The sequence below is a fragment of the Panthera leo genome, chromosome B3, assembly GCF_018350215.1.
Source record: "Panthera leo isolate Ple1 chromosome B3, P.leo_Ple1_pat1.1, whole genome shotgun sequence".
Lineage (NCBI taxonomy): Eukaryota > Metazoa > Chordata > Mammalia > Carnivora > Felidae > Panthera > Panthera leo.
Window position 1 is genome coordinate 80,520,887 of NC_056684.1, and position 25,568 is coordinate 80,546,454.

Sequence of the window (25,568 nt, forward strand, 5' to 3'; positions counted from 1 at the left end):
ATTTTAGAATGAGATGGCAATTTATGAATTCATCCATAACTTTGTGGAAGTTTTAGATGAATACTTCAGCCGCGTGGTAAGTCCAAAAACTAAAAAAATGGTTTTTGTCTTCAGCCCAACTTCCCAGAAATAGGTCTATATCAAGAACACATGTTAATATAGAACTTCAATGTGCAAAAGTTAAAACTCAAATGAGGCCACATTTTCTTTACCTTTCTTTCTGGCTCAAAGTGTTACAAACCTATGTGTGCCTTAGATCTTTATAAAGACTTAGTTCTACAAGACTGAGAACCTCTTATGTCTTTCTTTTAATTAAGAGACTTTGCTATTTAATTTATTCTCCCTCTCTCTTTTATTTTTCTTTTGGTTTCCCTCCTAAGGCACCAGGACCCTTTTTAGTTTAGGAATCATTTCTATCCAAACCCTTGCTTTGATGGTCAAAACCAACTCCCCTTAAGGAACACATGAGTTCCTCCCCCAAAACCCCTTTTTAAAAAAATGAAATGAGGGGCACCTGGGTGGCTCAGTTGGTTAAGCATCCGATTTCAGCTCAGGTCATGATCTCGCGGTCCGTGAGTTCGAGCCCCGCGTCGGGCTCTGTGCTGACTGCTCGGAGCCTGGAGCCTGTTTCGGATTCTGTGTCTCCCTCTCTCTGACCCTCCCCCGTTCATGCTCTGTCTCTCTCTGTCTCAAAAATAAATAAACGTTAAAAAAAAAAAAATTTTTTTTTTAAATAAAAAATAAAAAAATGAAATGAAACAAAACAAAACAAAACCCCAGCTGTATTGAAATATAATTTACATACCCCAAAACTCACCCATTCAAAGCATACAGGCCTTTTTGGGCACCTGGGTGGCTCAGTAGGTAGAGCGTGTGACTCTTGATCTCGAGGTTGTGAGTTTGAGCCCCACGTTGGGTGTAGACACTACTTAGAAATAAAACCTTAAAAAATAAATTAATTAAGTAAAATAAAGTTTATAGGTTTTAGTATTTACATGAGTTGTGCAACCACCACACAGTCAATTTTAGAGTATTTCCTAACCCCAAACAAACACCATACCTATTAGCATTTCCTTCCCAGTGATCCCCCTCCACCTGCTCCAGGTCTACTTTCTATCTCTATAGGTTTGCCTATTCTAGACGTTTCATGTAAATGGAATTGTATAATATGTAGTCTTTTGTGACTGGCTTTTTTTACTTAACATAATGTTTTCAAGATTCATCCATGTTGTAGCAGATATCAGTACTTCTTTCCTTTTTATTGCCAATTAATATTCTGCTGTATAGATATACCACATATTATTTATTCATTCATTAGTTGATGTATATGTGGGTTATTGATACTTTTTGGCTCTTATGAATAATGCAGCTTTGAAAATTTGTGTAAATATTTTTGTGTGGCATCATAGTTTTAGTCTACCTAGGAGTGGGATTGCTAGGTGATGTGGTAATTCTACGTTTAACATGTTGACACACTGCCAAACTGTTTTCCAAAGTGGCCGCATGATTTAAATTCTCTTTAACAGTGGTTGAGGGTTCTAATTTCTCCATGTTCTTACCAAAGTTTGTTATTATCTGTCTCTTTGATTATAGCCATCCTAGTGGGTATGAAGTGGTATAGAGGCCAATCAATGGTGGTTTTGATTTGCATTCGACTACTGGACAACAAACATTGAGGAGCTTTTCATGTGTTTATTGGCCATTTGTATATCTTCTTTGGAGAAAAAGTCTTCAAATCCTTTGCCCATTTTTCACTTGCACTATTTGTCTTTTTATTGTTGAGTTGTAAGAGTTCTTTCTATATTCAGAATACAAATCTCTTTGAGTGAATTGAGTGAATACAAAAACAAATCTATTTGATTGAACTAACTTAATTTGAGTACCTATCAGATATAATTTAAAAATATTTTCTCCCCTTCACTGGCTTTCTTTTCACTTTCTTGATAGTGTTCTTTGAATTACAATAATTTTTAATTTTGATGAAGTTCAATTAATTTATTTTTTCTTTTGTTGCTTATGTTTTTGGTGTTATGTCTAAAAAGGCTTTGGAGCACTGGGTGGCTCAGTTGGTTCAGCGTCTGACTCTTGATTTCACCTCAGGTCATGATCTCACAGTTCCCTAATGTCATGAAGATTTACTTCTGTGTCTTTTATTAACCCATACACAATTTCTTGTCTTCAGGTTTGTTGAAGCAATAAGTCAGGCAACATTTGCCACCATAATGTCTGTCAAAGTGGCTAGCACCATATTCATCTGAAGGGCACTCCTGACAAAGGGACTGATTTTGACATTCTCATCCAACTTACAGTATTTCAGGATGGCCAGTTTAACTTTCTTTCTCTCATGCTTATTCTTCTTGGAAGTGGTGTTTAGACTTCTTCCTTTTCTTAGCACCATACAAAGTCTCAACACAAGATGAAGAGTGGGCTTCTTTTGCAGTTACAGTCAGAGTATATCCATCTTCCAGTTGCTTCCAGCAAAGATCAGTCTCTAATGACCAGGAATTCCTTCCTGATCCTGAATCTTGGCCTTCACATTTTCTGTTGTATTTGAGGGTTCAGCCTCAAGAGTGATGATCTTCTCCATAAGGGTTTTCACGAAAATCTGCATCCTGGTGGTGGTTCCAGATGGCAGATTGGAAAAGCTTGAGTAATTTTTGTATATGCTGTGAAGTGGGGTCTAACTTCATTCTTTTGTATGTGGCTATCCAATTTTCCCAACACCATTGGTTGAAAAGACTGTTCTCCACTGCCCTCTTAGTGAATTGTCTTGCACCCTTGTTAAAAATCAGTTGACCACAAGTGTAAGGATTTACTGGGGCACTTGGGTGGCTCCGTTAGTTGAGCATCTTAGTTTGATTTCAGCTAAGGTCATGATCTCATGGTTCCTGAGATCAAGGCCCGAGTTGGGCTCTGTGCTGACAGTGTGGAGCCTGCTTGGGATTCTCTCTCTCCCTCTCTCTCTGCCCCTCCCCTGCTCATATTCTCTCTCTCTCTCAAAATAAATAAACATTTTTAACAAAAGAGCACATGTTAAAAAAAAAAAAAAAAGAATCAGTGAAGGTGTTTTACTCTGTTCCCATAGGCCTTCCTGAGCCTTAGTTAGATATTCTTGAGAGGTAGTAGTGGCACAAGCTGAGTTTTCAAAGTTGTTATGTTTCTTTCATTTTGCTTTAAAAGTTTTTAATGTTTATTTATTTTTGAGAGAGAGAGACAGAGCATGAGCATGAGCAGGGGAGGAGCAGAGATAGAGAGGGAGACACAGAATCCAAAGCAGGCTCCAGGCTCTGAGCTGGCAGCACAGAGCTCAATGTGGGGCTCGAGCTCACGAACCATGATATCATGACCTGAGCCCAAGTCAGATGCTTAACCGACTGAGCCACCCTGGCACCCTTCTTTCATTTTGCTTTTAAATAAAAGGATTTGGAAGAAACTGTTTCTAGGCTGCTTCTTCCTGAGGCAGTGAGTGAAATCTCCATAATAAGTAATATTGAGTTCACTAAAGCCTGCTAAGGGCAAAACTCATGTTAAGAAGTTATATCTTCAGCCTAACTCCTAATACCAGAATTGTTTGGCAAATTCCTTCTGCATGGGACAATCAACTAGCCTGTCTTCATTGCCTTAGTGCAGTGGTTTTCAAAGTGTTGTTCCCAGCGACATAAACATCACCTGGGAACTTACTAAAAATACAAATTGTGGGCCCACCTCAAACTGTTGAATCAGGAATTCTGTGGTTTTTTTTTTTTTTTTTTTTTTTAATTTTTTTTTTTCAACGTTTTTTATTTATTTTTGGGACAGAGAGAGACAGAGCATGAACGGGGGAGGGGCAGAGAGAGAGGGAGACACAGAATCGGAAACAGGCTCCAGGCTCCGAGCCATCAGCCCAGAGCCTGATGCGGGGCTCGAACTCACGGACCGCGAGATCGTGACCTGGCTGAAGTCGGACGCTTAACCGACTGCGCCACCCAGGCACCCCAGGAATTCTGTGTTTTAACAAGCCTTCTGTATGATTCTGATGCATATTTAAATTTGAGACCCACTAACTTAATGCTTACTGTCAGCCACTTCCTCATTCAGGGGTTGGATCTTGCAATTGCCTCGTGGCCTGCAGGATGGCAGTGCATCTAGTTAGGAAGGAAGTAGTGCTGAAGCTGGAAGATGGCAAGGAGTCAGGCCTTTCCAGACTGGCCTTGAGGAGACAGGGGCCATTGAGGCTGGCTTTAAACTCCATGTTTGTATTGACTGCTTGGAGAGGATGCCATAAATCAGCACTGACCAATATAACTTTCTGCAGCGATAGAATTGTTCCGTGCGTGTGTTATCCAGTACAGTAGGCACTAGCCATGTATGGCTTTTCAAAACTTGAAATGTGATTACTGTAAAGGAGGAAGTGAGGAATTTAATTTTAATTCATTTAATTTACCACATGATGCTAGTGGTTACCATAGTAGACAGCACAGCTCTAGCTCCTGCTTAATCCTGACAACACTGTCTTACTTACTTACTTATTTATTTATTTATTTATTTATTTATTTATTTATTTTTGAGAGAGAGAGAGAGAGAGAGAGAGAGAGAGAGAGAGAGGGAGAGAGAGGGAGGGGCAGACAGAGAGGCAGACAGAGGATACCAAGCAGGCTCCACACCATCAGAGCAGAGCCTGAAGCAGGGCTCAACACAGGGCTCGAACTCAACACAGGGCTCAAATAGTGAGATCATGACCTGAGCCAAAATCAGGAGACACTTAACTGACTGAGCCACCCAGGCCCCCCTGACTACCACTCTCTTAAGACAGATTGGTTTGCAAGTCAGGGTCTGTGATTCAGAGCTGGCCACGTTCAGCCATTTTAAGGCAACACCTATCAAGAAGAATAACATTTCCCAAAAGAGTAATGTTTTAAACCTGGGATGATAAGAGTACAAGGGCTATCATTGCTAAGGGTTTTGAAATTATTATTATTATTATTATTATTATTATTATTATTATTATATTCAGTGACTGAGAATAAATAGCACATTGCTGAATTCTTGCTGTAATTCTGGGAAGAGAGTCAGTGACCACATAAACCACAGAAGTGAAGATTAGAATTTAATGTAAACTGGTGATTACACAGGACTCGGACAGTACTGGGAGATGACTCAGTTTAGGATGACAGTAGCAGAAAGAAGAGAAAAGCAGAGGGAAAAGAATACTATGGGAAAGAAAATAGAATCTGTCCCACTCAAAGAATGCCTTGTCATCTAAGATTTATTTTTAGGTTTGTGAGTTTTAAACATTCTTTCTGAGGCTATTTTTAATCTTAGTTTCCAAATCTTAAATTTGGAGATCAGTCTCATGCTGTCTGGGCTGAAGGAAGCATCTCAGCATCACGTTTCAAAACAAAAAGCCAACCCAGTTAGCTTCAACAGAGGCAGTTTTGCAAGAGAGGACAGTGGCTGTTGAGGTGGGCTCAGCATTTTCAGTCCTTCACTTGACAAACCCAGAGTCCTTCCAGATACAAATTTAACTCTGTTTACTTTTTTCTCCCTCTATGACTTTTATTTTAAATGTTTATTTACTTTTGAGAGAGAGAGCATGAGCAGGGGAGGGACAGAAAGAGAGAGAGAGAGAGAGAGAGAGAGAGAGACAGAAGATCTGAAGAGAGAGCCCAACACAGGGCTCGAACTCCCAAACCATGAGATCACCACCTGAGTGGAAGTTGGATGCTTGACCAACTGAGCCACCCAAGCACCCCAAGTTTTTTATGATATAAACATCTATGATCACTGAAAAAAATTAAAAATACATATAAGCAAAAAGAAAGGGGAGAAGATCATGAGTAAGTTCATGAACTACTGATAGATACTATTAGGTACATTTCCTTTTAGACTTTATGTATCTGTCTATATCCAACTATATCTGTATCTATCTTTACATATACATATATCCATGGGATAATACTGAATATACCGTGTTGTAACTTGCTTTTATTTAACAATGTCAGTACTTATATATCTGTATCCTCATTTGTGGATCTGCTATAATTTAACTAGTCCCCCCTTGATAGATACTTTGCTTGTTTTCAATAATTTGCTACTATAAACAACATTACCCTGAACATCCTATCACACATTGTTATGCTGTTATCTAATTATCTCCTTAGGATAAACTTCTAGAAATAAAACTGATGGATTCAAAGGGTATGCATATTATTAAGGCTTTTGATACACATATCAAATTAGCTACACATCATCTGAACAGGTTGAGTTAGTCTAGTCTCTCTACCTTTCAAAGATGAATTGTTCTGGTTGGCAAAATTCCTCTAAACTGCAGCCTGTTTTTCTTCTTAAAGAAAGCACAAGCCCAGACTCCAGGCCTTCCTGCTCTCACGCTTCTATGTACAGAGCTGCGTCCCCCACCTGCTCCCCGGCTTGTGGCCAGGGCAGCTGCTAACTGCTAAGCGCACGTGTCCCAGGGGCTCATTCTCATCCTTGTACTCTTTTCTCTTTTCCAGAGTGAATTAGATGTATCCTTTTTCAAAGCCATGAGCCAGGTTTTCCTCAGTACTTGGCAAGGCACAGGCTAGTCCTGATCAGGTAAGTGCCCTGATTGGGTCAGGAAAACAATTCAGCAGAATCCATTATGCCGATCATCAACAACCGACAAGGAAGTCAGAGGTATGTAGCAGCTTTGCAGAAACAACCCTGCCCTTTTTTACAAAGATAATTCTTGTTATGATTTTTCTATTTTTCAGACATGGCAATACTATGGTAGTAGTTGATAATAACTGATATATAATAGTGTAACTTCTTTTAAGCATATAGAATAGACCTTTCCAGAATCTAAATAACACAGCCAGAAAATGCTTGGTCCTCCTAGAGAGAATGGATTTTCATGGCTCCAGGTATAAATCTCCAGAAATCCCCCATGTGATCAGAATAAGGCCTTCAAGGATGATAAAATGGAGGGTTAAAGAAATTGCCTGACTTGTATCCATTTACTTTTATAGCAGAGAAAGCTCTCCTTTTCTTCACTTTCTTCTCCCTTTTAAATCAAAGCATGCCAGGGTCTCCTCAAATAAATATTATTTGCTTCAAATACTGCAGATCTGTGGATTTCAACAGGGCCCCCTGGGCTTTGTAAGTACTCTGAGAAGCAAGTGGACTTTTTAAGTTAATTTTTACTACAAAAATCTGCATACCATTTGAAAACAATAAATGAAAGAATCCACTGGGAAAACATCACGCTTAAATCTAGAATAGTAACATTAAAATAAATATATATTAATTATAACATGTTTATATATCTATATATCTACATAGATATAGATACATATATCTATACCACACACATATCCATTAGACTAGTATATTTGGGGGAAATGGCCATTTAGCGTTTACTGTTGATAGAAAATGTCATCATGTTGATGACAAATTGGAGGCTGTATCTGGGAGCCTCTTTAAATTGACTGAGAAAATCTGAGTGCCCTCTAGTGGTGAGTGACCTAAATCTACGCTCCCTTTGACCTAGGACACCCAAGCCCAGGCCGTGTATTAAGGTGTTATTTTTATTCAGCATGTTACATTCCATTTTAACTAAGCCCTTTAAAGCAACTCACAATAAATCTCTTCCTCTTGTACAGGGGAATAATAAAAATGCCTTTTGATTTAAAAAATCATCAGGAAGATGGCAAAAGCTGTTAAGACACTTCACTAGGAGTACAGAAACCCAAGTTCTGCTTTCAAACCTGCCACCAAACTATATGTGTTGGACAAGACACATAACCCCTTCATTTCAAAATAAGAGAATTAGGCTAGAAGAGCTTTAATTCCCTCTCGGCCTTAGTATTTGATGTTGCCATGACTCTAAGTGAGCTGAGTTACCTTACACCTAGAACAGGAAGAAAGAGTCTAACTGGTCTAGAAGTTCAGAAAATTAAAGTGAGTCAGATATAACAGAGTACGTATTATAGCTGAGCTTGTTGTATTGATGTGTCTTACGTACTAACTACAGGTAGAGACGGGTTTGTCTTTATAACCCTCTGGGGTATAGCCTAGCTCCAAGTCATGAGCTCCACCATTCTTTCTCGTTTCTTTTTTCTTAAAGATTTTATTTTTAAGGAATCTCTACACCCAAAGTCACAACCCTAAGATCAAGAGTCGCATGCTCTTCTGACTAAGCCAGCCAGATGCCCTGAGCTCCAGTATTCTTGTTCAAATTTAATTTCCACACCAAGGCACACAGTTTGTATTCTTTCCCTCTATTTTACTTAGTTTCATTTTTGCCTTCCCTTCCTTTCTACCTTATTTTTTTTTAATTGAAATACAGTTAACTTACAAGGTTAGTTGCAGATGTACCTCTAACTAACTGACATTTTACTGGCCTTAGGAATTACTTAGGCATATCCACCTGAAAGATTAGGAATTTTGCATCGGTAAGAGAAGGGAACTAAGCCTTTCCAGACCTGGCAGTGTATGCCTTTGCTCCAGACATAACTTCACATGGACTTCTGGTGGCCTAAAAGTGGAACAGGTAGCAGGGCAGGTAGGATATGAGATACCTGTCTTCTATTAACATTTTTAAAAGATTTCCACCCTCAGCCATATGAAAAAAAATCTAATTAAAACCCATGCCTTTAGTCTGCCTCATACATAGTTTTTTTTTTTTTTTAACTATCATGGGTCCAGGGAAGACCGCTACATACCAGTTTCATAACAGTAAGACAAGGGAGCCTGTTGGAGATGCAGCCTCAGTTTCCTGCCCCCTTCTCTGTGCAGGACCATAGGTGTTCTTTATCACCACCCTGGTAGCCTGTAACTAGGAAGCTGCTGAAGCAGCTAGCATTGTTTAGGTCTGCTCTGCCAGGAAAGCTTCCTCAGGCCTTGAAAAGCTGAAAACAAGCAACTTATAATCACTGCAGCCTGGAGCTAGTTCTCCCAACACTCAGAACACCCATCTTTGTGCTTGCTTGGGCTTAAGAAAGCTTTCCTCGTCCGCCCACAGGAAACAGACATGTTTTAAGGCTTGGCTTTGGTGCAGCACCCGGAGGATGGAAGTCAAAACCTCACGGAATTCCCAAGAAGCCCTTTACTTGCAAGCTTTTCCTCCAGAAGCTTTACCCTGAAGCACCTTAAGAATGGGGCAGCTTTCCAGAAACCACCTGTTTAGACTTTGAGAAATAAAATGCACCATTTGTATACAAGCCCTAGAATGGGCCTGTTCTAGTAGGACTAACATCACAGAACATGACAGATCATATTTTAAAAAATGACCTAAGCACAAGAAATCAGGACAGAAATTCCGGCTTCTTGAAAACCCTTCCACTAAATGGAAACTGTGTGTTGCATTTAGTGTCAAGAGGGGCAGACTCTTGGGACCAAGCATGTCAGTGACATAAATCATTCACGTGCAGTGCAGAAGTTCCTATACACTCTTCGCGATCTACTCCACCTGCTGGGTTGAAATGTTGGCCAGAGGATTCCTGAGGCCCTGCTTCTTTAGGGAAAGTTTGCCCTATCACTCTAGTAGACTTATTTAAGACTTCCCATTCTGTGAATGAAGATGGTTTTTAGGAATCAACTAATGAGCTTCTCCAGATGTGTTCAGCTATGTAGCCCCAGGTTTGCTGAATTCTCCAGACAAGTGATAATTCAAAGGAGCTGTCTCCACCTGCTTTGGTAAATAGGGAATGGCACCAGTGAACAGTGCTGTGTGGGAGATGCCCAACTCCTCCTCAGTTCAGTGCATACTTACGGTATGTGTCAATGTACAGAAAACCTTAACAGCCTTTTTGGTATTTGGTGCCTTTAAAGAGGCTTAAAGACCTTGGTTTATTTGGGCTAGAGTAGAATCCAGGAGTGCTATCTTTAGACTTCAACAACTAGTGTCCCTTTCCTGGGTCCTGTGCTTTAGAGGGCAATACTCTGGCTCTCCTTCAGGAACATCTCTCTCTCCATGGGGTGAGGATGCTTATCCAGAGCCTGCAGGTACCCAATCCACTTCTTGACCACACTTCAGCTACCTTGGTCCCCAAAACTCACTGGGTACCCATATACCTGAGCTTGCTGCTAGCAGGACTGGTATAGACCTCTCCCCAACCCTTACCCCAGGACTGGCGGGGGGGCGGGGGTGGGGGGGCAGGAATGACAGACAACCTGGGATAGTAGCTGGGGAACAGGCTGGAATCCCTATTTATATTGCAGTGCCACCTATACCATAAATATAGGGTAGGCCTAGAATCCAGAATGTTTTTCTTGATTCAAAAATATCTTTTAAATAAATCTTTATTTTCTAAGTCCTTAAAACCCAAAAGCCTGAGCAGTTCTAGAACCTTAAAGCTCACGTGGGTGATGTGAAAGTACCTCTTTATCGCAGTTGAGGGTGGGGGAGAAGGAAGGGCCTCCCTGCATCCTGCTTGCACTCTCTGTGACTCAGCTAATTTTCTACCATGGTGCTCCCTGGAGGAATGAAGGCACCCAGGCAGCACTAATCAGCACCACCAAGATTTGCAGTCAGGCCCTGATTAGGGCCCAGAGCCCACTGTGGGGCATCAACCTCTTGTTCCTTCGTTACTATCCTAAAATTACAAACACCTTTAGAGGTCCAGAAACCAGAATAGGGCTTCTCTGATTAGGAGATAATTTCAGACTGATTTAATGAGAAATCACAAAAGCATTTGTTCAACTAGGGGCTTTGGAAATGCTGGTAAGAAGAACAAAGTTCTCCAGGGAATCCTTCCAACACCACAGTGGTAGCTTCTAAATAAACTGAAATTGCCTCCATGTTCTGTCAGAAAGTCACAATAATAAATTAAGTCATTACCAAAAGATTTCTTTTGAGGTATTATGGAGTATGTGATTACATCAGGAAATGGCTTGATATTGTCAGATAGGAGTAAACTAGCTCCCCTCTTCCTGAAGGTTACATTTAGAGTCCTAGGATTTGAGTACTTTGGAACTGGAAGAAAACTACATAATCATCAGGTTAAAACCTCATTTTTTAGATGAAAAGGCTGAAGCCCAGAGGGGTTCTGTGACATGTCCCAAAACACAGGGCTACTTTGGGACACAGCTGGTACCAGTCTCTGGGTTTCCAGGGCCCTTGACTCCATGGCTATAAAATTAGAAGATTAAATTTGACAAATTATATATATATATATATATATATATATATATATATATATATATTTTTTTTTTTTTTTTTTTTTTTTTTTTTTTACGAAATTTGTTATCATCTGGAGATTGTGGTAATTTAAGACTTAACAAGGCATTTATATAGTGCCTGTCACCATGCTATCTTGGTGTTGTCAAAGTTTTTCCTGATGTAGGAAAGAAGTTTTGGGGAAACCCTAGTTTTCGGTTGAAGGAGTCGGACATGATGAGGGTACCTGCCGGTCTTCGTAAGAGCGTGCTCTCCAGGAGTGGCGTTCACATTGAGTAATTTCTAAACATCTTTTTTTTTTTTCTTTTTAAGGTATGTAAATTGAAAGCAGGGCTGCAAGGGGTGAGAACTGGCCCGTGGGCTCAGGGAGTATGTCTTTGGGAAGGGGAGGCCCTGAGGGGCAAGGGAGCCAAAACCTTGTCAGCACGAGAGCTGCAGTCAGTGCTGTCATGAGTGAAGAGTCTCAGAATGATGAACAGTCCCCAAGGGAGTCAGCCATTTACCTGGGAAAGGGATGTGAAGGTTCCAGATTAAACAGGTCTGCCCTCCGGACTTCTCCGACTCTCACTGGCCTCTCACTGGCCTCCGCCCTCTCCTTATTTTCTCTAAGTGCGTTCTCTGCGTCCTTCGATGCCATATCCATCCGCCACTATACCTGCCCAAGTCTGCCTGCCTGCCTGCCTTCCGCCCACTCCTTTTGTTCCACGCTTCCCGCTTCCAGCTGTTTGACTCAGAAAAAGGGACAGCGGGTTATGAGGGGCAACAAAACAAAAAAGATAAATTCCTTTTCAGCAGCCTAATTCACAGGAGGCAATACTAAGCCTAAAAGTGAGCAGCAGACTATATTACCAGTAGAGTATATCCCGGACTGTGCACTGTCGTGAGTCTTCTATAGAATATTTGAATTTTTGTAGAAAATGTGAACACAAGGCCCTTCACAGTTTACCTAATTTCATGGGAGACTGAATTAAAATATAAACAGGAAAGCAAGTTTTTTCTCCACCCCACTTAGTTTTTCAACAACTTTGTTAGCTAGGATCTTAAAAAGAAAGAAAGAAAGAGAAACCAAGGAAGACGACAAGGGATTTAAGACCAAAATCTAGAATTATACATTTTAGTTTCTAGGCTGAGTTCTGCCTTAGAATTGCTTTTCAAGTCCCATTTGAATGTATGCTGCTCAGTTTTCTCTTATTAAAGGATAAATAGACCACTACAGTGGTGTTAAATTACCATACTGAAAAAGTGATTTATGATTCAGAGACCAAAATTCCAATGTGGGAACCAGAAACATTTTAATTAGAAAATTGGTTTCAGGTGGCACTAATATTACTGGGGTCCTAAGATGTTCCACTTCAATCCACATTACACATAGAAATTCAGCAAGGCTTTTGGGTCTCAGGATTGGGAAAAAGTGGGGCTTTCTGAATCTGCTCTTTAGGAGGCTGGCCGTAGTTCACATCAGCTCCAACCACAGGGTGTCCACAAGGGGAAACCAAGTGCCTTATGGATCTTTAAGTCAGTCAAGTTCAGTATAACCCGCAACTAGGACCCTCTTGAAAAAGTCCCTTCTCAGCTCACCACAGTAATAGACCAACAGCCTGGGCCTTTCTCGCTTCATCCCCTTTGAGATGTCAGGGTTGAAGCATATTTGCCTATGTTTATTGCCACAGGGCTTTGCATTATAGGGCTTTTTTTTGGTCCCTGCTCACCTGACATGTAGCTCAAATGCCATTATTCTTGGCTTCACCAGTGTGTACAAGTTGCTTATAAACCAAATCAAGATGTAAACAACAGCTGGATTCTTATTTTAAAGGAGTCACATGATTCCAGGTGGAAATCTGCTTTCAGGGTTTTGCCTCACACTGGATTTGGTCTGTGTTTTCCCTATATGGTGCCAGAAAGCTACATGGTTATTAAGGGTTTGAACCAGATACTCAGACAGGCAGTCACATGCCCACGGTACAGGGTGATCTCACTGAACAACTCATGTTTCTAGGATGTTGGGAAATTCAGACTTGTTGAAAGACCTTGTCTTTACAATGTGAGGATGTCAGTGGTTGATATGATTCAGCAGCAATTCTAATCTGAATTTCAAAACAAGTGGCTTCTTGCTCAAGGGGACATCTGAATTTTAGATCATCTACTTACCAAAGTCTTCAGCTTGATCCCTAAACTAACTCAAATAGACAGATTAAAATTAGATCTCCTCTCTCCAAGAAAATCATCTTGGATGAGTTCACATATTCAATGCACCAAGGCTTTCATTGCCCTTAATGAAAACAAAAGGGGGATTCTGCAGGCCATTTTTCATGCAGCCCCCCGTGCTCCCCAACTCCACTTTGTACTGAGCTGACATTCCCACTTTGGCTTCTAAGTTCTGGCTTCTGGGTCTGATGGAGTCAAGGGCCTAGTATTCCAGTCCCAATTTGGTCATGGACAAAGCAATCATCATCTATATAATTGCAAGACATTATTAATAGGTATATCAGAGTAAAGCTTTTTTTTTTTTTTTTTTTTTCTTTTCTGGGTCATTTAAGGACAGTTCCCATGGGTTCCTGAAAAACAGTTTATTCTGCTAGAGGACTATTTGCACAGAGCTTAATGAGATATTAATGCAGAGCCTAATAGGAACTTAAAAGTCATTCACAGGGTTGTATCATTTTCTGTAGATGTACTTCACTAAACAAATACAATATAGATTTGAACATGTGAAATTATTGAGAAAAAAACCAGGTGGTAACAATTCACTTTACCAAGGTTCACTATTTAATTATGAACTTCCCTAGTGCATTTAAATCACTCATTTGTTGACTGAACAATGAACAATCTGAAACAATGTTTCAATCAGCTGTTTTTTTTTTTTTTAAGAGACCAGGATCATGTTCTTTAAAGACATGGATTAATAAACTATTAAAGTATAAAATTCAGAACCATTCAACTATTGTCATCTTATTGTAGTTCCCATTCTCCTTTCACAAAAGTTCACTGAAGGGGCTACTGGGAGAAGAATTTGGCTCCTTCCAATTAGCTAGACATTGTAGTCTAACAACATTTTCGTCTTCCCCCATGTGCTATACTGACTTTCCACTAAGAACATCAGTGGAAGTGGCTCCATATTTCTCAAATGAGTATTTTTAGAACTGTTCATTTATGCAAGATAGTCTCATGAATTTCAGAATTTTTATCTACTTGGGAATTAAGTCAGCATTGACTTGCTTCCTTCATTCATATCTACTCTTGGTTATTTTTTTCTTCAGCGCGACAGAAAAGATAGCTTAAGACATAAGGTTTTATAAAAGCATTTGGTTTTGGATGAAGTATTTAGGGCTGAGGGAGGGTATATACTCAGTAGCCTCAGGCCTCTCCTGAGAAGTGTAGAAGCAGAACCATCAAGCCAAAGCTGTGGACGTAAATTCCAGCTCCTGGCAATTACCAGCCATGTGACCTTGGACAATGGCTCTGAGCCTGTTTGCTACATGCAAAATGAGGATAATGTGTAACATTTATACCATAGAGTTGTAGAGAAGACTGAAAAAATTATGTAAAACAATACAATGCCTGGAACATGAGTATTCCATAAATCGTGGCTATTACTGTTGAGGTTATTATTGTCTGGGAAGACAATACTCTTCTTGTCCGGTCACCTTCTTGCCGATGTCACTTACTTTATTCTCTAGTTCATAGTAGATTCACTTTCCCTCTGGCTAAAAGGTATAGCTATTCCATTTCTGTGCACATAGGCCAATTAGCTTAACCAGGATGAAACTGGGTGTGCATGTGTACATTAAGGTAATCATTTCTAAAATAGACACCAATTTTAAATCTAATTTCATAAATTCTGTAAAATAAACAATACTTCATGCTTAGACTGATTTACATGGGAAAAATTATAGGCTAAGTCGTTATTATTTACTGTTACATGTTAATGTTAATAACATTTTTGTATCTCTAGAACTAATTTCCTTAATGTGAACTTAGATAATGTTTAATTTGGATAAAGTACACATTATTTTGGATGAGATGGTGTTGAATGGCTGCATTGTGGAAACGAATCGGGCAAGAATTCTTGCCCCTCTACTCATTCTTGATAAAATGTCAGAAAGCTGAATAATGGAAGTCTCTGCCAGACAACATCAACTTGTGGAAGTGAGAATACCGTGGAATACCTCTTTACATCTGTAGCCCAAAAAGTCTGCAAGACTGTACACTGCGAAATGGGGTACCCTTCCAAAAAGACATTTTATATAGGTGTTTTCCACAGTTCCTAAGTGGAAAACAAACTGTATTTTAAAATATGGTGTACAAAGAAAATTTTTCTCTAAGAGACAAATTTTATTTTCTAACCATAAGTATTTTTTCCCCACTTGTTCAACTTTTGTTGGGTTCTGAGGGTATCTTTTTTGTTCTTTGCTTTCCTTTGTATATTTAATTCAGGATAGCAGCATGAGAAGAACATGAGACAACTATCAGCCAATGAAGTTCTAAACACAGAGCACTTCGAATGTTTTCTGAATGCTTTTTCCTTAAAATGTCTTAAGTCCAAACTTCACTGAATTGTGTACCTAATAAAAATCGAGAATTAAATTTGATTTGCCAGTTTCTAAAAGCCTAATATCCACTTTATTGGCACTTGGTAATTACAATGTCATCATGTAATTGATTCACTTATAATGTTACTACCAAAAACTGAGTGGTTATACATTAAAGGAGAGCCCTTACAACCATACTTTAGGCCATGCTGTAAATGGTTTGTCTGATTAGTAAACTTATTTGTAAATGAAGTTTACTTTAGTTCAAAGTCTAAAAACAGAATGCAAGAGAGTATCTCTGTTCAGGTTGGCATGATATGAAGCCTTCTCCCCCACTCCCTATCTTATTCCTTTGACTCCTTGACATGTCTGGAAGCAAAGAGAATTTAGTCACCATAGAAAACCAATGACCTGATCCTTCTCAACTTTTCTAGATGTTTTTGCTGCTCAGTAGAGCACACAGAACTGTCTTAGGTAGAAAACATGTTTATGTGCATATAGGGTAGAAAGGCAGATATAATGGAGGAAACAAATATAATCATGGTACTTTAAGATATTGTGCCATCCTATGGAATTCCAGGAGTTCTTTCATCTACAATACTATTCTCCAAAAGAAGACATAAATGGACATTCCAGCCACTGATGATTCATTCAGTACTGTTTTTGTGTATGTGTGTATGGGTTTAAGTCTTTGTTTCTAAAAATCTACTTAAAGTTTGCATCTATAAAGATCCAAGCAACCAGTCAATAATGGATTCTAAAAGCAAACCCGAGTTGGTTTAGACCCATTCAGAAAAGCAGAAGAAAGGCTTCTGACCTGCCAGAACAATGTGTATTGATCTGATACCTTTGCATTAAGTAGCCAAGGTCTGGGGAAAGCCCAGCCTAGATGAAAGTGCTTTGGAGGTCTTTCTAAGACATATTAGTTGGGAAACACTGTCCTAGTTGGTAGGCACTTAGTAGCACATTCAGGTAACTGCTGAAACTGGTACACCAGAAGTAACTAGGGAGTGAACAAAATTAATTTTCAGGTCACACCAAAATAGCACTTGAATAACATCTTGGCACAGATTTCAGTACCTTTAGAGAATAACAATTAAAAAAAAAAAATACTAGGTAGATACCACAGAAAAGAAAGCTGAAGAATCCGGTATACGTGGAGACCCTAGTAGATATCTCGTAACACTTGACTCATGCAAAGTCAACTGTAATGTGGCTATCTGTCCTTCTAGGCTGTGTCATCTTGCTTCAGGTTTATTGCTGAACTGTGATGAACAGCTTTAAGTGATTTTCACACTCATGAAATTTATGTCTCAGATTGGTCAGCTGTACCTTGACTCCTAACATTTCATTTACTGAATATATAAGACTCATCAATTTTACAGGCTACAGCAATGTGCTATGCCAGGATTCAGCAAACCTTTTCTGCAAAGGGCTAGAGAGTAAATATTTTAGGCTTTGTGGGTCATGTGGTTTCTACAAAACCTCAGTTCTGCCATTGTAGTGTAAAAACAATCATAGATAATACATAAATGAACAAGCATGGCCGTGTTGCAGTAAGTTTATTTATGGACATTTGAAATTTGAATCTCATAAATTTGAAATTTCATTTGAATTTTGACTTTTAAAATTTGAATTTCAAAAATTTTTCACATCATAAAATATTGTTCTTTTTTTGCTTTTTTTCAACCACCTAAAAATTTTAAAGCCATGCTTAGCTCATGGGCAATACAAAAGTAAGCAGCAGGCTATTGTTTGCTGACCCCTGTGCTAGATTATAGATTAGTCTTGGTAAAAGCTGGGTATTGACAGACATTTTACAGACTTAAATAAATGGCAATACTAAGCACATAAACTGGATTTTAACTCTATCACTAGAATAAAGTTTTAGTCATGTATCCATGACTTTATTGAGACCATCACCACGACTATTTTTTGGATTAAAGCATAGGTCATACATTTAAATATTGCTATTGTGTTTTATTTTAACTTTTATTCTCAGAACTGTGAAACTCACAATAAGATGAATTATTTAAATGCTGCCACTGATTACATAGTCACAACATTCTCATGCAGAGAATAAAAACAGTATTCAAATGATTGACTATAGTGGGACATATCTCTTCTAATGTAGAAAGGGAATATATGTACCTTTTAAACAGGTAAATAATGGGCAATTCCAAAAAAAATGCTTTTCGCTCCTAAAAAAGCCATCTGTCTAAATCAGTCCTACTGACGTTTCTTTCACCTAAGGGCAGAGATGTGATAAATCACAGAATTTGGAAAATGGAAACAGAAGCCATTCTTCAAAACCAGGAAATGGCCATATCCTGGTGGTTTCTTTTCACACCAACAACATTCAGAAATCATTCTTGAATCTTCAACTACACATCCCTGCAGATACAATGGTAAGTAGCAGATCTGGTGTTTAAAAAGTTAACACAAATAACTTGGCCATTCACAGCTGAAGAATATTTTAAGACAGAACACAACAGTTGGATCACAAGCATGTGAACATAGATTTCTCCTAGATTTCCAGTTTCAGTAAGTGTATTTACTATAGAAAAATACATTTCTTCATGTAGTAATTTCAAAAAACTATATCTCAGTGATTCAAAATAAAAACTATCTGGGTAAGTTCTTAGGTCTGACCGTTGCAGTGAAATAGTCACATGACACAGTTTTGTACGCTGCAAACATTTTAATGATTATTGTTGAGCATACATTTTGGAAATTTTTTACTTCAAACTGCAACAAGTTAAATAAATGTTTATAATATACAAAGAAAATACAACCAAAAGTAAAACTTGCTTTAAGTGTGCCTTGCATCTAGACCAGTGTTTTTTTCCCCCTTAATATATCTTTACCTTTGAGCTGCACAAACACACTTAAGAATTTGATCTTTATAGTATGGCATTTAGGAAATAAAAATATACTCCCACCTCAAAGAAATAAAAAGGTTGTGCATGATTATATGCCAAACAAAAGAGAGAACACTAGAATACTCTGATAGTGCAGGCATCATTAAAAAGGAAAAGAAAAAGCTTGAGATGCTCATTAACTATGTTTTAAGGAAGCAGGATTTTTGACCAAGTAGCTTAAAAGCCAGCAAAACGGGGATAAGTGACGGCAACTGTAGTGTATGAAGTATGAAACGACAAACTTTACACAAATACACTGTTAGAAATTTACCAGTGAACACTGAAGATCTGAGAAGCTGCTCTTTGGAACAGTCAAGTAGGACCACCTTTTTCCAGTCACTAAGCCCTTGTAGCAACACACAGTGTTCTGTGCTATATACTTGCTGGCTGGGTAGTTAAAGGATTTGTTTTGTCATTAGCAGCTAACCAACTTATTCCACGTGTTCTTAAAGCCTTAATGGTTGAAATAAAGGCAAGTGTCATTAGCGTAGAGGATCATATACTTCTCTGCACACAAACACAAGAGGCTTCACTAGTATTTTATAAGTCTCTGATGTCTCCCATTTCAAAGCTCAATTGAGATGAAAGCCTTTCTCCATGGTAGCAGCTAGCAGGCGCTCTCTCATGATCTCCTCCGAAGAATATTCCGGTAACTTTAGATAATGCACACATGTATTTACTGATGGATAGCTTGCATCAGTAGCATCGACCTACAAAAAGAAAAGTGAAAACACAGAAGACCAGGACTTTAAATTTTTATTTCTTTCAATCCTGAAGTAAGTAAATTCCATTTGGATTCCTCGTTAGCTATAAAGTTTGTACCTTGCGAACAACTGTGAGCCTGGGATGCAGGTTAGCCAGTCCACCTGGGGGAAGAGTTGAGCAACCAGTGGTAAACTGCAGGAATGCTTTCCTTTCATCTGAAGACATGCCACACAAAACCCTCACGAATCTCAGGAAACCAGGGCTACAAGAAGAAAAATATAATTATACTCATGTGAGAGCTGACTTAAATGAAAAACACTACCACTACCTTGTAACAGCAATAACCCAAAAAACAATTATCAGTAGTATCTAGAGTACTAGAGACTCTTGACTCAGCATGAAATGAGCAGATATAAGCTACTTTAAAAATATGCTACAAAGACTGTCTTGTACTTATAAACAGTCAGAACCAAAACACTGATGGAGTACAGGGATCAAATCTGCAACAAAGCCAGCAAATCAGAAAAGCTCAAGATGCACATGCATAATTCATCTAAATATGGCTAAAGGGGATCTGAAACAATCCATTTTTGTTAACGGTGAAATAAACTGCTTCTATATGCCACAACAGGCATGAATTTCACAATTATAATGTTAAAGAAGGGGGCACCTAGGAGGCTCAGCCAGTTAAGCGTTGGGACTCTTGGTTTTGGCTCAGGTCATGGACTCATAGTTTGTGAGTTTGAGCCCCATGTCAGGCTCTGTACGGTCAGTGTGGACAGAGCCTGCTTGGGATTCTCTCTTCCCCTCCCTCTCTCAAATAAATTTTTAAAAAATTTTAAAAACTTAAAAAAAAAAGTTGACTTAGGAAAAAAAATGCTATATAAACATTAGAGTTAAGTTTAAAGTAATTCATAATACAGCTGACCTTTGAACAACACAGGTTTGAACTGCTCAAGTCCACTTGTACATGTAAGTTTTTTCAATAAATACAATATAGTACCGCAAATATATTTTCCCTTCTTCATGACTTTCTTTTTCATTATTATTATTTGAGTGTAGCTGACACAATGTTATATTAGTTTCAGATGTACAACATAGTGATTTGGTAAATTTATACATTATGCTATTCCATCACAAGTGTAGGTTCTCATAATTTTCTTAACATTTTTTTTTTTTCTCCAGCTTACTTCACACAAAATATGTTCATGTTATTGGTAAAGCTTCTGGTAAGAGCAGGCTATTAGTAGTTAAGTTCTGGGGAGTCAAAAATTATATACGAATTTTCAACTGTGCTCCTAAACCCTGCATTGTAAAGGGGTCAACTGTATTCTCTCATTTTAGTTAATTCGGAAACTTTTTTTTTTAAGTTTATTTATTTATTTATTATTATTTTTTATGTGCATTTACTTTTGAGAGAGAGAGAGACAGAGGTGTGAGTAGGGGAGGGGCAGAGAGAGAGGAAGACATAGAATCCGAAGCAGGCTCCAGGCTCCTAGCTGTCAGCACAGAGCCCAACTCAGGGCTCGAACTCACAGACTGCAAGATCATGACCTGAACTGAAGTTGGATGCTTAACCGACTGAGCCATCCAGGTGCCCCATGTGTATTCATTTTGAGAGAGAGACAGAGACGGTGTGAGAGGGGGAGGTGGCAGAGAGAGAGGGAGACAAAGAATAACAAGCAGGCTCTGTGCTAATGGCACAGAGCCTGACATGGGGCTCGAACTCACAAAACTGTGAGATCCATACCCTGAGACGAAACCAAGAGTCAGATGCTTAACTGACTGAGCCACCCAGGTGCCCCTGGAAACTTTTAAAAAGAAAAGGTAATATACAGCCTGTAGTCTTAAAAAAAAAAAAAAAAAAAAATCTAATAATCAGTGGTATGAAAGAAAAAACAACAACTCAAGAACTGTTTCAGACTAAAGACCTATCCCTCCAAAAGTTCCTATCACAACCAAATGCTATTTCCTGATAAGAGACAGTGGTGATGAGGGGAGTGCTTTAAGGACATTACTGGAGTAATCAACAAACCTGGACTATGGACTACAGGTTAGCTAACAGTATGAATTTGCTAGCTAATGTGGATACATGGGAGAATATCCGTATTTTCAGAAAATGTACACGCAAGTATTACAGAGTAAAAGGGCACGACATAAGCAACATATTCTCAAATGGTTCAGAAAAAAACAGTATACATACACATATAACACGTGTAGGTATATATATAAATATGTGTGCTTATGCATAAATAATATAAAGCAAATTTTAAGTACAGTTGAATCTGGGCAAAGGCTATTTGGAAATTCTTTTAACTTTTTTTTACAAGGCTCAAATTTAAAAACAATAAAGGTTAGTATAAAAACAATGAAGCCTAAAGGTTTACAATTCACCCAATTCTTAAAAGAGCGAACAATTAAAATGGAATCTTAACACGAACAAAGACTCAATTTTCTTTTTGTATAAACTCAGCCTTATCAATGGATATGAAGACTTAACTGCTTTCTCACTTATTTTATGAATGTAATTCACTGAGTCATAGTTCTTTAGAGAATCTGTCATTTGATTTTGAGACATAAACTATTTTACTGACCTTAGAAAATAAGCAACACTTACCTGTCACGTGTATAACCCAACTTAGGTTCAGTATAATTAATAATATCCTCTGCTGCCCAGGATGGTGACTGGTTTCCACAAAGAATCATCTGGACTTCTTCATGGCTGAAGGAACTTAATTTCTCCATTGGAAAAACTTTATTAAACCCATCTACATTATACATAGCAAAAAATCAAAAACAATAAAACATGTAATTCAATTTCTAAGTTATAATTCCAAAATGAAAAATTTCAAATCAAAATACCTAATAACAGAATGGAATATGAATAAAATATTAATAAATTTTTTAAAAAACAAATATAAATTAAAATAGCTTGAAATCAAAGCTATGCTAAGGTTTTAAGTACAGAAATTTCCCTTAATACTGCAAATGTGAACCGAGATACTCGCTTAGTCACTATGGTCAGTAGCCAAATTTTAGTAATTTCTTAACCAACTCTTTGCATCATACGAGCTACGTGAATCTATATTCTTTTTCAGAACTAGTAAGTGACAAACAGTCTAATATATTGTGCTTCAATTTTCTCCTGAAGAACTTAGGTTCTAACATGGTTTAAGTCATCCTGATCGTGCAATGTGGAAAGTACGCAAACTTATGTTCACGTACAAATGAAGAAATGGAGGCCAAAAGTGGGTCCCCCATTACTTAGGAGGAACAAGCTGAGGGTATGCCACAGCTTGAGAAACATTCCAACCTGTTCTGGGTAATCTGCAGGACCTAACTATCTGGAAGTCAAAAAACCACAGGGCAAATCTAGAGACTACCAGCAATTCTTGACAAGGTAAGTGCCTGAATTTCAACTGTCTCTAAGTAAAAGGAGAGGTATTAAGCTCAAGAGCCCTAAAAATTACCTCTAAAGGCTTCCATCTGTTTCTGAATACCCGTATGCATACAAAAGTCAAACATCAAATCCACATATTCTTCTGCATTATCCATTGTTATCATCTGCAAAGGAAAATTTGCCAACATTATTGTTAATATCCAGGGATGTTTTCAGTAGCTCCTACTACAACTGGCCTCATCTAGAGGATGTTTCTGAACTTAACAACTGTATCAAAAGCAAAATTTTTACCTCATCTTCCCCACTTGGCTTGAGATCCACAGCTGTAAAACCGTATATTCTTGAGGAAGGGCAAAACTGGAAATTTAAACTGGGAAGACGAAAAGTATTAGATTAACATTCAACTACCATTGGTGTTTAATTTTTAAAACACTGCTGCCCAAACCATGATCCCCCCCACTCCTCTGGCTTAGATGTTAAGCATGAGGCCTTTTGAATGCAAAAACCCCATCCACAAAAACTAGTAGGCCAATCATCACCAAACCTGGCTTTGCAAAGACTGCATGAAACCACCACCTTTCCAGATTTCATTTCCCTTTATGGCACAAAATTAATAAAGGGTTTTTGCAACAAATTAGGACAGCAACATCTTTACTTTTTTTTTCCGAGAAGAAACTATTGCTTCACTAATGTTATTCATGCTCTGTCCCTACCCTCAAATAAGACCTTGAATATATAATAATTTATCAAACAAAACTTCTCAACATTATCAAGAAAGGAAGAAAGAGAGAAAAAGAAAAAGAAAAAGAAAAAGAGAAAAAGGAAAGACAGACAGACTTGCAGTCAACCCAAAATCACAGAAAAACATACCAAGGGTATAATACTACATGTATAGAAATCAAAAGAATTTTATCAAAAGATCTGTAGCATCGGAGTCAGTTAGTACAGCCATTGGGCATAAGGCCTACACATAAAGCAAACTACTTTGAGCTTTGCCAAGTACACTATATATATTAATTAGCTATGATTTCTCCAAGTATCTTTGACTTTGGACTTTCATACAATATATATACATTAATCACATCTGATAAATCAGATAACCTTCCAGAGATTTGACGATTAATAAACTATATTCTGATATTCTGAATATTGTCTCTATAATATGAACTCTTTAAAATTCAAATCAATAATATTTCCTACAGCATATTATTGTTCTTAACCGACTATTTACTCATACATTGCAATTAGTGGGGACAAAGAAATAAAAGCTTTAAAATCAATTCATCCATTAGGTTGAAGAATGTATATATAAACTTACCCTAAATCCTCTATGCTAAGTGGAGGACCAGACCCTGATGGATTCTTTAGCACTAGTTCCTGTAATTTCGTGTTCTTCTCATCTTCAGAAAGACCTTTGTTGCTTAAAATCTGACGCCTCTTGACAGCAAGGTCTTTAATTTCTTTTAAAAATCGGGCTCGGTGTGGGTTTACTAGTTCAAAGTCTTCCCAAGTTAAAATTCCATTAAACCAAGCTGGGGGTTTTGGTTTGGGGGGATCTAGAATAAACTCTGATTTTGAATCCTCTTCAAAGCTTCCTACAGAGAGTGAATCATGACCTTCTTCTGTAGAAGCTTCAGACTGACTTTCAGTACAGTGTAAGTCTCTATCACCTCGTGACTCATAAATTAATTTACTCATATTGCTTTTAATGTCACCCATACACATAAGTTTAAAGAAAGGCTTAGAAATAGGTAAGTCCACAAGTCTATTGTCTTGAATGCATTTGGCCAAGAAAATCCCAAGGAAATGAAAGAGTTTTGTGATCCTTTCAAGCTCATCACTATCTTGTGGAAATGGTGCCGTGAACAGCCCACATGATCTCTGCACATAGTATCCGGGAGGTTTCAATCCACCTCCAAGATCAACCTAATTTTTTAGAGGGAGAAATAAAAATAAAATTAAACAAAAGATGCATAAGTATTAAACATCTTCATCAATTTAGCTATCTTAAAGTATTTATATATACCTTTTATTAGGTTTTGGTGACTAAATTTTCTTCTTTAAAACCATTTTAATAATATCAAGATTAATCAATAATGGGGGCCCCTGGGTGGCTCAGTCAGTTAAGCATCCAACTCTTGATCTCAGCTCAGGTCAAGAGTTAAGTATCCAACTCTCGATCTCACAGTTCAAGAGTCTGAGCCCCACGTTGGGCTCTGTGCTGTTAGCATGGAGCCTGCTTGGGATTCTTTCTCTCCCTCTCTTTCCACCCTTTTCCTGGTTGTGCTCTCTTTACATTAAAAAAAAAAAAAAAAAAGGCAAAGGAATTGAATACAAAAATGAACTAGTGGGACCTCATCAAGATAAGAAGCTTCTGCACTGCAAAGGAAACAATCAACAAAACTAAAAGGCAACCAATGGAATGGGAAAAGATATTTGCAAATGACATATCAGACAAAGGGCTAGTGTCCAAAATCTATAAAGAACTCACCAAACTCCACACCCAAAAAGCAAATAATCCAGTGAAGAAATGGGCAGAAAACATAAATAGACACTTCTCTAAAGAAGACATCCAGATGGCCAACAGGCACAAAGAAAGACAATAGCCAAATTATGGAAAGAGCCTAAATGTCCTTCAACTAATGAATGGATAAAAAAATTGTGGTTTATATACACAATGGAATACTACATGGCAATGAGAAAGAATGGAATATGGCCTTTTGTAGCAACGTGGATGGAACTGGAGAGTGTTATGCTAAGTGAAATAAGTCACACAGAGAAAGACAGATATCATATGTTTTCACTCTTATGTGGATGCTGAGAAACTTAACAGAAGACCATGGGGGAGGGGAAGGAAAAAAAAGTCAGAGAGGGAG

At 38.2% G+C, this 25,568-nt stretch overlaps 2 protein-coding genes and 1 pseudogene across 12 annotated transcripts in view; 1 reads left to right on the forward strand and 2 right to left on the reverse strand.

Annotated features, from left to right (window-relative positions):
- The window catches only part of AP4S1 (adaptor related protein complex 4 subunit sigma 1), a 51,235-nt gene extending 35,509 nt beyond the window's left edge, over positions 1-15,726 (forward strand). For 4 of the 6 annotated variants that reach the window (XM_042942923.1, XM_042942924.1, XM_042942926.1 and 1 more), the window contains 3 exons: positions 8-76; positions 6,492-6,503; positions 15,116-15,726. In XM_042942923.1, the coding sequence (XP_042798857.1) occupies positions 8-76; positions 6,492-6,503; positions 15,116-15,244 (210 nt within the window). In that variant the 3' untranslated portion in view covers positions 15,245-15,726. Of the gene's footprint in view, positions 1-7; positions 77-6,491; positions 6,574-8,980; positions 10,106-15,115 lie in introns of those variants that run through there. The other 2 variants (XM_042942927.1, XM_042942928.1) reach the window with 2 other exon arrangements.
- On the reverse strand, positions 2,154-2,765 carry LOC122221341 (annotated as a pseudogene).
- A 53-nt stretch (positions 15,727-15,779) lies between the features above and the next one.
- Positions 15,780-25,568, reverse strand: part of HECTD1 (HECT domain E3 ubiquitin protein ligase 1) — a 92,959-nt gene continuing 83,170 nt past the window's right edge. For all 6 annotated transcript variants that reach the window (XM_042942910.1, XM_042942908.1, XM_042942907.1 and 3 more), the window contains 6 exons: positions 24,011-24,618; positions 22,984-23,062; positions 22,763-22,856; positions 21,910-22,060; positions 19,410-19,554; positions 15,780-19,297 (listed from right to left, as the gene is read on the reverse strand). In XM_042942910.1, the coding sequence (XP_042798844.1) occupies positions 19,160-19,297; positions 19,410-19,554; positions 21,910-22,060; positions 22,763-22,856; positions 22,984-23,062; positions 24,011-24,618 (1,215 nt within the window). In that variant the 3' untranslated portion in view covers positions 15,780-19,159. The remainder of the gene's footprint in view (positions 19,298-19,409; positions 19,555-21,909; positions 22,061-22,762; positions 22,857-22,983; positions 23,063-24,010; positions 24,619-25,568) is intronic.